The 12,597-nt window shown below is 58.0% G+C and overlaps 1 protein-coding gene across 4 annotated transcripts in view; it reads left to right on the top strand.

Annotated features, from left to right (window-relative positions):
• The window catches only part of RFLNA (refilin A), a 213,354-nt gene extending 201,587 nt beyond the window's left edge, over window positions 1-11,767 (top strand). For 3 of the 4 annotated variants that reach the window (XM_077952638.1, XM_015109646.3, XM_077952637.1), the window contains 2 exons: window positions 7,834-7,943; window positions 9,884-11,767. In XM_077952638.1, the coding sequence (XP_077808764.1) occupies window positions 7,870-7,943; window positions 9,884-10,217 (408 nt within the window). In that variant the 5' untranslated portion in view covers window positions 7,834-7,869 and the 3' untranslated portion in view covers window positions 10,218-11,767. 4 annotated transcript variants of the gene reach the window in all.
• The last annotated feature ends 830 nt before the right edge of the window (window positions 11,768-12,597 follow it).

A 12,597-nucleotide genomic window follows, 5' to 3' on the forward strand; every position in this document is an offset into this window, starting at 1 on the left:
CCCACTCCCCAGGCTGGCTGGAGTCCGCGAGGCGCCACGACCATTTCGATGTTCAAATAGCCCTGCAGCCAGAAAGACGAAGCTCCGAGCCTCCAGTTGAACTGGTGGCTGCCACCATCTTCCCTTGGCATCTGGCCCTGCAGCTCCGTGGGAGTGTCCTGGGCCTTGGCGGGGCCTTCCCGAGCTGTCTCACCACCCAGGCCCGCGGGACGCCAGCCTGCACTGGTCTGGGCTGCCACAGCTTCTGGTATCTCCCGGGCAGTGCTTCCAGCTTGGGTGGATTTTGGTGTTTTTTCAGCGGGACCCTTTGGCAAATGGTGCCCAGAGCTCTGGCTTCCCGGGCCAGCCTGTGAAGTAGGCCTTGTCGGCTGCTGGCAGCCAGGTAGGGAGCGGGACCCGGCGGAAGGCGGCTGCCTTTGTCGGCGCCCACGCTCCAGGTGTGGCGGTATCCGGAGGGTTTGGCAGTGTCTTCATTCTGCGTGCACCAAGGAGAGATGCTGGGGCGGGGGCTCTGCCACAGCACAAAGGCTTTGCCTCTGAAATAAGCCCTCCCTGCTCGATGGGTGAGGAGTTAGCCTTTCCTGGCAGCGCACGGGGGGGTCACGCCAGCAGCAGGCTGCCTCTCTCTCCCTCCAGCCCTTCCACCTGTCTGGACAGAAGAAACACCTCCCCAAACCTTAGTGGCCATGTTACTGTCCCCTTCCACACGGTGTCGTCCTCTCTCCTCCCCTGTGGCTTCATGTCACCCCCTCTTGTGGGAGAAGGGCCCTGGGGGTTCTTGTGCCTCATCTCACTCCCACCGGGCCCAGCACACAGTAGGTGCTCAGCGAACAAACACCTGCACACACTTGGGAAAATGCCAAGCTTCAGATAACATTTTTTGGGGAGTGTGTATTATTTCTAGAAACATGGAGTCATACAGAGTCTTGCAGCTGGGGTCAGTGTTGACTGAACGGTGAGCCATAGAAGATGATGATGGGCCAGTCTTGTCACTGCCTTGTTTTTGTGAAGTGACTGTCCTGAAATGATGCTTGCTTGCTCCTGAACGTAAGCAGAAGTGTTGTTTTAGGTTCGAAGGGTGCGAGCTATGCCTCTGTCCAGAGAGGCGCTTCCTCCCCAGACCTTCATGGGAGAGAAGGAGCCCTGCTGTGGGCCCACTGGCACCCAGTGCCACCCCTGAGCTGGGCACTGTTCCACGTCGCTGCCAACTCTGACCCAGCCACACCGAAGCCTGGGAGCCGGGTCCTCCTATCTCCCCACTTCAGAGACGCGGAGGCCGTGGGGGCCCAGAGACGGGAAGTCATTGGCCCGAGTCACTTAAGAGCTTAGTAGTCTCTTATGGCTGCTGCAGCCAGTTACCAAACACAGAGTGACTTCGAACTGCAGGAATTTGTTGTCATGTTCCAGCTCTGGAGGTCAGGAGTCCCACAATCAAAGTGTCGGCAGGGCTGGTTCCTTCTGGAGGCTCAGAGAGAGTTCCTGTGCCTGTTCTGGTTCCTAGAGGGGCCCATGCTCCTTGGCTTGTGGCCCCTTCCTCCTCATCAAAGCCAGCAACACAGCATCTTCTGGCCTCTCTCCGACTCTGACCCCCTGGAACGCTGTGATGACATCGGGCCCACCTGAGTGACCCAGGACCGTATCCCATCTCAGAATCCTTGATCACATCTGCAAAGTCCCTTTTGCAGATATTCCCAGGTCCTGGGGATCAGGATGTGGACAGCTTTGGGGGCTGTTGTTCAGCATGCCACACCCAGGAAGGGAGCAGCTGCCGCTCTTTTGGGCCACTCACTCTGTATCAATGCCAGGGAGAGATGGGGCCACCTCGAGGCCATCTCGAGGCCGTCTGCTGGGGGCTTCCATCCTCTCCCTGTGGTCCTTAGCCCTTGTTCTGGGGTGACTGTGACTAGCAGGGATGGGGCTGCTGGTGATGTTTGTCCATAGGCTGCTGCCAGACTTGAAGACAGGCATGGGCCCAGCCTTGGGGCTCTCTGGATTGGGGCAGGGGCTGCTTTGCAGGTGTGGAGCCTCCCCTCCCCATATTGCAGGGACGGAGATGTGCTGGGCCCTGGGCTTAGAAGTGATGAGGACTCCAGCCTTAGGGAGCTGCTTCTCTGGGGGTGACAGAAACACAAAGGGGTTACTGCAATGGAGGCCAGTAGATGGGAGCTCCTGTGTCCCCACAGAGGCTGCCCCTAAGAGTTGGAGCAGACTCTGAGTTGGCTCTCGCCAGGCCGACTGAGAAGGAGCCAGGGCAGCAGGGAACAGCGGGAGCACAGAGGCAGTGGGAGCACAGAGCAGCGGGAGCACAGAGGCAGCCTCGGGTCACAGACAAGGGGCCGAGAGAGAAACGGGCAGAGGTCCCCAGTGGGAAGCCTTGAGCCTGTGTCACGGGAGCTTGGAGCTGAGGGGGCAGTGATGGGACAGGCCCCTGGGCATGAAAAGCAGTGGAGGAACGAGGGTGAGGGCCCGGGCCCTGGAGCCGCACCACCAGCGTCCAGCGCTGGTCTGCCTCTTCCAGCTGCGTGGCCTTGGGCAAATGACTTCGCCACTCTGGGCCTTGGTTTCCACATCTGGCTAATAGGGGTGCTGCCAGCAGCTGTGTGCTGGGGTTTTTATAAGGATCAGATGAGTAGGATATGTGGCGAGTGCCCAGAATGGTGCCCGGCACTGTGAGAGCGCAAAAAGCTCTCCATCCTCATTGTCCAGGCAGGTATGGGGGCGGCAGGGAGGGGACAGAGGTAGGAAATATCAAGCCAGGCCCGGGCAGGACTTGGCTCTGAGTTCATGGTTCCCGCTCGGTCGGCCCTCTACTCCCTCTGCCCGAGGCCGGTGTGCGTGTGGTCGCCATGGTTACAGGCACCAGCCTGGAGGAATAGGGTCCCCAGCGCCTGCTGTCCCCCATGGGAGCCAGCTGTCCCCTCTTCAGCCGAGAACAAAGCACCGAGCATCACCATGCACTAGACGCTGGGGTGTAGGGGATGGAGACCGTGCCTTCCCATCCACGGGGGCATCATAAACTAGGTAGGGCCAGAGAGCAGGGAGAGGGCTGCAAACTGAGAAATCAATGCGTAAGCAAAACCTGCTGAGTGCCATGTCCCAGTGGCAGTGGTCAGGGAGGTGTCACGGCCGCTGTGCACGGTGCCTCACTGCCTCCGTCCCCAGTGGCCGTGAACCCCGGCTGCCCACGGCTGGCAGCTCTCCCATTTCCTAGAGACCCGTCCTTGGGGGAAAGGGAGTTTCTTTCCCCAGAAGGTGACTCCCACCCCCAGGAGTGGGGCAGCAGTGGCCAGCAGCCTGCTGTCCCAGATGGGACCAGTGCTGGGGCAGCCACACTCCTGTGCCCCTGGTGTGACGGGCCCCAGCTGGTCATGGCTGTGCCCCCGCCTTGCCTGATTGACACCTGCTTGGCCCCTCTCTCCCATTCCCCTGGGAGGACTCCACCGATAAACTGGTTTCACAAGCCATCCCCAGTCCCTGATCAAGATGGGAGGAGGCCAGGCCGGGTACCCACGGGTGGTCTCAGCCAGCCCCGGCGCCTTCATGGAGGGTTGGGAGGCACAGGCCCCAGGGTTCGCTCCTGTCTTGATTTTTAGCATGTGGCCTTTTTGTGTGCTCTTCCTAGAGCCGCTGTAAAAAAACAAAAACAAAACAAAACAAAAAAACAACAAAAAAAACCCTGCCACAAACTGGGGGGTTTGAGACAATAGAACTCTATTCTCACACAGTTCTGGAGGCCAGAGTTCCAATCCAGGTGTGGCAGGGCCACACCGCTTCAGAGGGCCCCAGGGAAGGCTCCTTCCCGCCTCTCTGGCTCCTGGTGGCTCCAGGTGCTCCTTGGCTTGTGGTTGCGCCCCTGCCATCCCTGCCTCCACATTGTCCCTGTGCATCCGCATCCGCTTTTTATTTTTATTTTTTAAACAGAATCTCGCTCCATTGCCCAGGCTGGAGTGCAATGGCGCGATCTCGTCACACTGCAACCTCTGCATCCTGGGCTCAGGCGATTCTCCTGCCTCAGCCTCCCTAGTAGCTGGGATTACAGGTGTGAGCCACCACGCCTGGCTAATTTTTGTATTTTTAGTAGAGATGGGGTTTCACTGTGTTGGCCAGGCTAGTCTCAAACTCCTGACCTCAGGTGATCCACCCACCTTGGCCTCCCAGAGGATTATAGGCGTGAGCCACCGCCTCCATCCTGTGTCCACTCTTGTAGGGACACCAGTCATTGACTTTAGGGCCCACCCTCCTCCGAGATGACCTCATCTCAGGAGCCTCAATTCCATCTGCAAAGGCCTTATTCCAAATAAGATCCCATTCACAGGGTCTGTGTGGACATGAGGTTTTGGGGGGACCCTATTTGACCCACACTGCCCTTGTCCTTGGGAAGCTACCTCTGGCTGTGTTTTTGGTGTCCATGCCTTGACCCTCGATGCTTCTCTCAAGGACCTCTGTGGGTCCATCTCGTCCTGGCCACACTGGGCCATGCCCCATCTCCCAGGTGTTTGAGACCAGACTGTGACCTCCCTTGGGTCCCTGCCTCTACCCCAGGCACCTCCAGCCCTCCCCATTTTGACACAGGCAGACAGAGCCAGGGGCAAATCCAGGACCTGCCCAGCCAGCGGCCTGAGTGGCTCTGAGGAGAGCAGAGCCATTGATGGGGCCATCTTGGGGGCCTTTACTTTGAGGGCCTCTGCACACAGCATGCAGTGGTCATTTGGGGCTGGGGCTGGGGCTGGCCTGCCGGTTGAAACCTCACCCATAGCCTGCATCCCCCTAGGGCAGCCTGTGCAGGGTGCTTGCTGAGACCGTGAGCGTGTTCTGGATCTGCCCCGGCCAGTGCGACAGCTGCCAGTGTGTAGCGGGTGTGACTGAGGAATGTAACGAGGACTGCTGAATTGTAAAGAATTTAAGTTGAACAGCCCCATGTAGCTAGTGGCCTCTGTATTAGAAGCCCTAGAACAGGGTCCCAGGGTGGCCTGCATGCCAGGGGGAGGCAGGGCTGAGGGCGTGTGGGTGTCCTGGGTGCTGTTTGTGGCTGTGTGGCCCCGGTGCCCAATGTGGGGGGCGCCAGGACCTGTGGGCCCTGGGGCCACAGTGAACTCGGCTTCACCCCTCAGATCACGTCCCAGGTGGCACTGCACAGGGAAGGCCTCCCTGATTACCTGGTGGTCAAACCCTTCTCGTGCCCTCGTCACCCTGACGATCACAGCCCTCCCGACAGTTGGCATCTTAGTCCATTGGTGGGGCGTCGGTGAGAGTAGTAGGGGATTCAGGCAGCAATCTCTGATGAGGTGAGGAGACCCTCTCTGTTTACCACTGTAGCAGCAGTTCAGAGCGCAGTGCCGGCACACAGTAGGTGCGCAGTGAGTGAGCTGAATGGAAGACGTTCTGCCATGGCCGTGAGCATCTCTTCGAATCTACACTCATGCTTTCTCCAAAGCTATGCTATTCATATGCTCTGGGTCTATGATTCATAACCTCAGTGATGAACAAGCTATCTGAAAAATAGGCGGGTTATTTAAAGCCCTGCCCTTCACCTCCCTGAGCCCTTGATGCGGGCACGTGTAGTTCCAGCACAGGTCCTAGGGAGTGGCCTTGCCAGGCCCCCTGTTATCCCAGCATAGGCTGCTCAGGCGGGGGGATGCCTCGTAACAAACATCCCCAATCTCAATGGCATTGAAGAGCAAGGGCTTCTTTCTGGCTCTTACTATGTGTTCCTCACGGGTTGGCCGTGACTTGAGTGTCACAGCAACACCTCAAGGAGAACATCTAGGGCTGCCTTAAAAGGCTTTAGGGGCCAGGCGTGGTGGCTCACGCCTGAGTTCCAGCTCTTTGGGAGGCCAAGGTAGGAGGATCACTTGAGCCCAGGAATTTGAGATCAGCCTGGGCAACATAGTGAGATCCTGTCTCTGCAAAAACTGTTTTTTAAATTGGCTGGGGCATGGTGGCATGCACCTGTAGTGCCAGCTGTGTGGGAGGCTGAGGTGGGAGGATCGCCTGAGCCCAGGAGGTCAGGGCTGCAGTGAGCCGTGATTGTACCACTGCACTCGCACTTGGGTGACAGAAAGAGACCCTGTCTCAGAAAAAAAAAAAAAAAAGGCTTTAGAAGCAGAGCCTCCTGGCCCTGCCCTAAGTGAAACTTCTACTTCAAGACACTGGCTTTGCTGGGCTGGCCCGGAAGGACCCCCACGTGTAGATGGACAGGGTTTTCTTGGGTAGGTGGAAGAGGGGAAAGGCCTGTGAGGCTGAGTGTGGCAGGGAACAGTTCAGGAGGGAAGAGTAGGGTAGGGGAGGGCAGAAGTGTCACCATGTTGGCATGAGGAGGGGCAGCAGAGGCCAGAGGTCTGTGTTTTCAGAATCAGTTTGGGGCTGAACCAGCGGCTGAGCTGGGGGGAGGGGGAGGTGGGCTGCAGGATGGGGTAGGGGTTCTTAGGCCACTTCCTGTGAGGAGCAGGATGGGGTGGGGGTCCTTAGGCCACTTCCTGTGAGGAGCAGGATGGGATAGGGGTTCCTAGGCCACTTCCTGTGAGGAGCAGGATGGGGTGGGGGTCCTTAGGCCACTTCCTGTGAGGAGCAGGATGGGATAGGGGTTCCTAGGCCACTTCCTGTGAGGAGCAGGATGGGGTGGGGGTCCTTAGGCCACTTCCTGTGAGGAGCAGGATGGGGTGGGGGTCCTTAGGCCACTTCCTGTGAGGAGCATTGGGCAGGGGCATGGCCCTGGTGGTCTTTGCTTCCACAGGGAGTGGAATTTTGGGACAGACTTTAAGACAGACCAGAGAAAGAACTTCCCAGCGTGGAGCTGTGGGGTGGATTTGGGAGGGGAACAGAGAGTGCGTTCTTTGTGTCTGTCTGAAGGGGCTCTTTCTGAAGGGACTGTGGGTGGCTTCTTTTCCCATGGAACTCTCTTTCCCCACCTTGCCAAGATTCTTCCCGCTGCAAGTGACAGAAAGGCAGCTCAAATGGTCTGAAGCCTCCCTCAAAATGGATTTGCTGGTGCTCACAACTGAGGGACAGTTTCAGGTGTGGCTTGATCCAGGCATTTGAACAATGTTGGAAAGACTTGATATTTCACCGTCTTTGACTCTTGCTCTCCTCAGTGTAGCTCCATTTCCACATGGTTTCCAAACCCCTGCCCCACATTCTTAGCCCCCACAGAGGGGCTGTCTCCACAGCTCTGGAGGAGAACCTGGGTAGCTCTCATTGGCCCAGTGTGGGTTACACGCCCATGTCCAATCCAGTCCTTGTCTTCAGGGAGATGTGGTGCCATTTCTAGAAGATGTGGATGCTGGCTAGGCCCGCCCTGCTCTCCTGCAGACATCTGCCATTCTGATCGGCTTCCTGTGCCCCTCTGCAGGCCTGGCCAGCTCCCACCTGTGTGTCCCTCCCTGGCAGGTGTGCCACATACACAGATGTGGTGGGGTCTCTACCCCTCTGGAGGTTACCTGAGCCTTGGGTGGCATCAAGAAGGGCTCGGAACCCTTTCTCCAGGCCGAGTATGGTTTCAGCCCGGCAAAGAGCACAGAGGGATCCCAGTTCTCCAGGGCTCTGAGCTGGGCTCCGGGGTGGGTGTGGCCTGGAGGTTGCAGTGAGAGGCCGTGACCACACCCGTTGTTGAGATCTGGGAGCCGGGGGCCAGGCTGGTGGTGGGGACTGGGCAGACCCCTGAACGCCTGGATCCCACGGAGGAGCTCTGGGGTGGGCTTCCTGATGGGCCCCACGAAACAGCTTCCAGACCAAGCCAGGGCCAGAGGCTGTCAGGTGGTCCTATGTGCCCAGCAGGGAGCTGAGGCCACTGCGACAAGGGGCTGCATAACCTTGTGTCCCTGGCTCTCCCCACAGCCCTCCTCCCAACTCCCGAATCCCCCGGCGCCGGAGATGAGGCCCCGCATGCTGCCGGTGTTCTTCGGGGAGAGCATCAAGGTGAACCCGGAACCCACGCATGAGATCCGGTGAGTGGGCCACTGGGCTCTGTGTGGGAGGAGGGGGTGGGAGGTTGGGTGCTGGTCCTGACTCTCTTGTGGGATGGGGGTGGGGACTAGGCCAGGCTGGGGGCTCAGGAGGCTCCCTACCCTCGAGGCGGCCCCTCTGGGTGCTGCCTTCTGGGAATGGCCGTGTCTTAGCCAGAGACAAAACTGATTTTAAGAGACTCTGACCCCAAGGGACCCCCTGTATCCACCCCATGCCCCCACCCCAGGCCTATTCAGCCATTTCCCATTTCCCCATTTACCGTCTGCTCCAACAGGCTTTTATTTTAAATCCAACCTCTCAGAAAAATTGGAAAATATATAAACATAACCACTTGTGCACCCTAACTCTCCCTCCCTTCTCCTGCCAGATTTTTTTTTTTTTTTTTTTTTTTTTAGATGGGCTCTCACTGTGTCACCTAGGCTGAAGTGCAGTGGTGGGATCATGGCTCACTGCACCCTCAACCTCCTGGGCTTAAGCAATCCTCCTAACTCAGCCTCCTGAGTAGCTGAGACTACAGGTGTGCAGCCCCATGCCCGGCTAATTTTTGTATTTTTTTGCAGAGATGGGGTCTCACTATGTTGCCCAGGCTGGTCTCCAGCTCCTGGGCTCAAGTGATCCTCCTGCCTCAGCCTCCTAAAATGCTGGGATTACAGGTGCGAGTCACTGCGCCCAGCCCCTGCCAGATTGTTAGGTATTCACAACCAAACCATTCAGGCAACTCAGGCCCCCTTTTCACTCTGTTGTCCAAGAGTTAGGGGACACTCAGCTGCTCCATGTTCTTTGTGACTGTAACTTAGGTTCTTGAGGCCACCCCTGAGCTACTGCACTGTAAGTGTACTGGGTGCCTTCCCAGGCACATGACATCTTAGGTGGCATGTGAATTGAATTAAGGCACCCCTGCTTGGGAACATCCCACGTCAATTTGCCCTCTTCTGAAGCTGCTGGGGCTCAGGCTTCCTGAAGGTGGACTGTGGGATCTGTGATTTTTCCCACATATCTATGGGGCTCTCTCCATCCGCTTGTCCCTGTCGAGTGGGGCCAGCCAAGCATCTGAGACCTACTGCCTCCTGCCCCTGCCAGCCATGCAATGGTCCCAGGAGACAAACAGGTCCACTTCTAAATTATTTTTCAATCCCCAAACAGCCTTCATGGCCTAGTTTTTAAAATGCAAGCCAAAACTCGATCATCGGAAGCCCAGCAAGGGTGGAGGACGGACAGCTTGGCCCTCAGGACCTCTGATCCCGTCACAAGTCTTTTGTGATCACCTTCGGGGATTTGATGGCGAGGATTCGCTCCCTCCCAGAGCTTGCAGTTTGATTTCCTAAAGCTCTGGACGTGGAACTGGGGGATGCTAGTCAGTGACTCCTCCAGGGGTGCTGAAGGGACTTTTTGGTATTTTGATATAATTTCAAACTCTTTGAAAGGTTGCATGTGCGTCTCAAACAGATTCACGGGTTGTTTATATCTTGCCCTATTTGAGGGGAGATTGGTGACGTCCTGCCCTTTAGCCCCCAGATACTTCAGTGTGTCTCCCAAGAACAGGGACATCCTCCTCCATGATAGCAGCATAGTTGTCAACATCAGGGAAGTGCACACGGTGATGCCAGCACCTAACCCACACGACATGGCTCAGTTTCACCCGTCGTCCCGATAAGGTCCTTTCCCGGCTTACTTTTCTCCCCAGTTCAGGATCCAGTCGAGGTCCTTCACTGCGGTTAGCTGTCTTGCCTCTTCAGGCTCTGTGAAGCCAGGACAGTCCCTCAGTCCTTCTTTGACCTTCTTGACCTTGACATTTCAGAGCAACACACACCAGTTAGGCTTCAGAGCGTCTGCCCAGGGCCCTTTCGTGTCCATGCTGTGGGCAGGGAATCGGGCTGCTCCCCATCCTGGGCTCACTCCGCTTCCCTCCTGTCCTTTCCAGCTGCAACTCCGAGGTCAAGTACGCCTCAGAGAAGCATTTCCAGGACAAGGTCTTCTATGTGCCCGTGCCCACCGTCACAGCCTACAGCGAGACCATCGTGGCGGCACCCAACTGCACGTGGCGCAACTACCGCAGCCAGCTGACCCTGGAGCCACGCCCGCGCGCCCTGCGTTTCCGCAGCACCACCATCATCTTCCCCAAGCATGCCAGGAGCACTTTCCGGACCACCTTGCACTGCAGCCTGGGCCGGCCCAGCTGCTGGTTCACCGCCAGCGTGCAGCTGCAGCTGTGCCAGGACCCTGCCCCCAGCCTCCTGGGCCCTGCCACGCTCTGACGGGGCTGGGGCCGGCCCGGGGTGCTGGAGGAGCCGGGAGCCCTGGGGAGGAGCCGGGAGGACGGACAGGATGAGCTTGGCCTGGCACTCTGGTAGGAGGCAGGCAGGGAGGCTGCCAGGCCAAGGACCCATGTGGAAGGAGGTGGCTCTCGGCTGCCTGCCCTGACCTACAGGCTAGGTGGTGGTCTCCTTGTTTTGGTGTCCAGGACTCAATAAAAGCATCTATTTTTTTTTAGCACTTAAGCTGGCAAGGCAGTAGGGGCACACACTGTTAGGTGGTGGCCACCTTCAGGATCAGGGGAGAAGAATGTGTCCATAGCGTGCCCTTGAAGCAGAGAACAGCCCCGAGCAGTGTGAGGACACAGGCATCCCAGCCTCAGCTGGTGGGAGTGGCTGCCGCTCCCTGAGAGCCCTGCCGCCCCGTGTGTTCCGTGCTGGTGGCCAAGGCCGTGTGTGAGGGAAGAGGGGTGCCTCTCTTCCCTGCTGCTGGCCTGGGGTGTTTCCAAAACAGGCTTTTGCACACGTGCAGGTTGCACCAAGAGGTCTGAAGGCCACCTCTGGCAGATGCTGAGCCACCTCTGGCAGACGCTGAGCCACCTCTGGCGGACGCTGAGCCACCTCTGGCGGACGTTGAGCCAGGAGGTTGGACAAAGGCCGGATGCTGATGCCAGGGCTGGAGTTGGTTATATTGGGGGCGGGGAAGGCCTAGAAATACTTTGAGCCATGGCCTTGCCAGTGTCCCATGCCCTCCAGTATTGAAGATTTGGGGCACTGCCTGTCAAAATGGAAAGATGGGTGCTCAGCCTTGGAGCCTCACCTGCAGGGCGTCCCCAGCTAACACCCGTCCACGCACCGCCTCCAGGACTAGCACCCCTGATGTCAAAACCAAGTGCCCAGCGGAGGCGGTGAAGCTCTCGGAAATGCTGCCACCTGTGTGAGGTCGGGTCTGAACTGGAGGGAGTCGGAGCTCAGCTGTCAGTGTAAAGAGACACTGAGGGGACCAGGTTGCCATCCTCAGCCTGCGTTCCTGTGTGTGATAGATTCTGCAATGACAGCACCTTACTCCTTCCTGCGGCAGGCTCACCCCTGCCCGTGGGATGTTGTGGGAGGAACATGAGCCAGACGAAGGCTTGGCTCAGGGCTCCCTGGAACAAGGCAGTGTGCACAGGGAGCTGGGGGAGCCCCCAGCCTGGGGCAGCCCAGCAGGCCGCTGAACAAACAGCCCAGAAGCCGGCACTGTGGCAGGGTGCCGAGGAGATGCCCCTCTGAGCCTTCCTCCCCACTCAGACCTGAACGCACTCTGCAGTTGGGGGCTGCCCCTGCCACTCCCCTGGTAACCCCCAAAAGGGGAGGGGAAGGTTCCTTGGGGCTTGAGCTCCCTCTGGGGAGGTGAGGAGGGGAGATTCCGTTCACATCCGGGAGGGGCGAAATGACTGATACATTTTTATGTATCTACACAGAGAGTGCATTTTCTCTCCAGAGATGTTTTCCGGTTAACAAAGGAATAACTTAAGAAATTGATTGATTATCTTAATAAACTGCAAACCCAACGGGACTTCCTCTTCTGTCTGTGAGACCCTCAGCTCCCGCTGGGGTTGGGGAAGGGGAAGACGGGTCTCCAGGCCCCTTTTCCTGTGAGGCCATCACTTTTTTCCCACTCGGAGCTTGTGCCCTAACGAGCCGGCCTCGGCCCTGATCAAAGGAACAAAGAAGGACTTAGCCCCCACCCCTGTAGACAGCCTCAGGGTACACCAGCTCCACCCAAGAGCCAGTTAATAAATGCAGAGGCCTGGGCCCTACCTAGGGACTTAGATCTGGCGGGCAGTTCCTTGGATGGGCCCGGGCATCTGGACTTTTGATGGCGGGCATGTCTTCAGCTCCACATCCCGGCCCTCAGCTCTGGCAAGCCCCTCAACCCGCAGTGCCCCTGGAGAAGAGCCCTGGCTGCCACTGCAGAGCAGGTGGCTGGGACGCACCTTACCATCTGTTTCTCTCCATCTCGCCCTTGGAGAGGCCCCTGGGGCTCCGTGGAGATCGTGAGTGCGTTAAGGACACTCAGCAGATGGGACAATGTCCTCAGTGAGTCAGACTGGAAAATCAGACTAGAATTTGTTCCGAGGGCCGGGCGTGGTGGCTCAAGCCTGTAATCCCAGCACTTTGGGAGGCCGAGACGGGCGGATCATGAGGTCAGGAGATCGAGACCATCCTGGCTAACACGGTGAAACCCCGTCTCTACTAGAAAATGCAAAAAACTAGCCGGGCGAGGTGGCGGGCGCCTGTAGTCCCAGCTACTCGGGAGGCTGAGGCAGGAGAATGGCGTGAACCCGGGAGGCGGAGCTTGCAGTGAGCTGAGATCTGGCCACTGGACTCCAACCTGGGT

This window comes from Macaca mulatta, chromosome 11 (assembly GCF_049350105.2).
Source record: "Macaca mulatta isolate MMU2019108-1 chromosome 11, T2T-MMU8v2.0, whole genome shotgun sequence".
In the NCBI taxonomy this organism is placed as follows: domain Eukaryota; kingdom Metazoa; phylum Chordata; class Mammalia; order Primates; family Cercopithecidae; genus Macaca; species Macaca mulatta.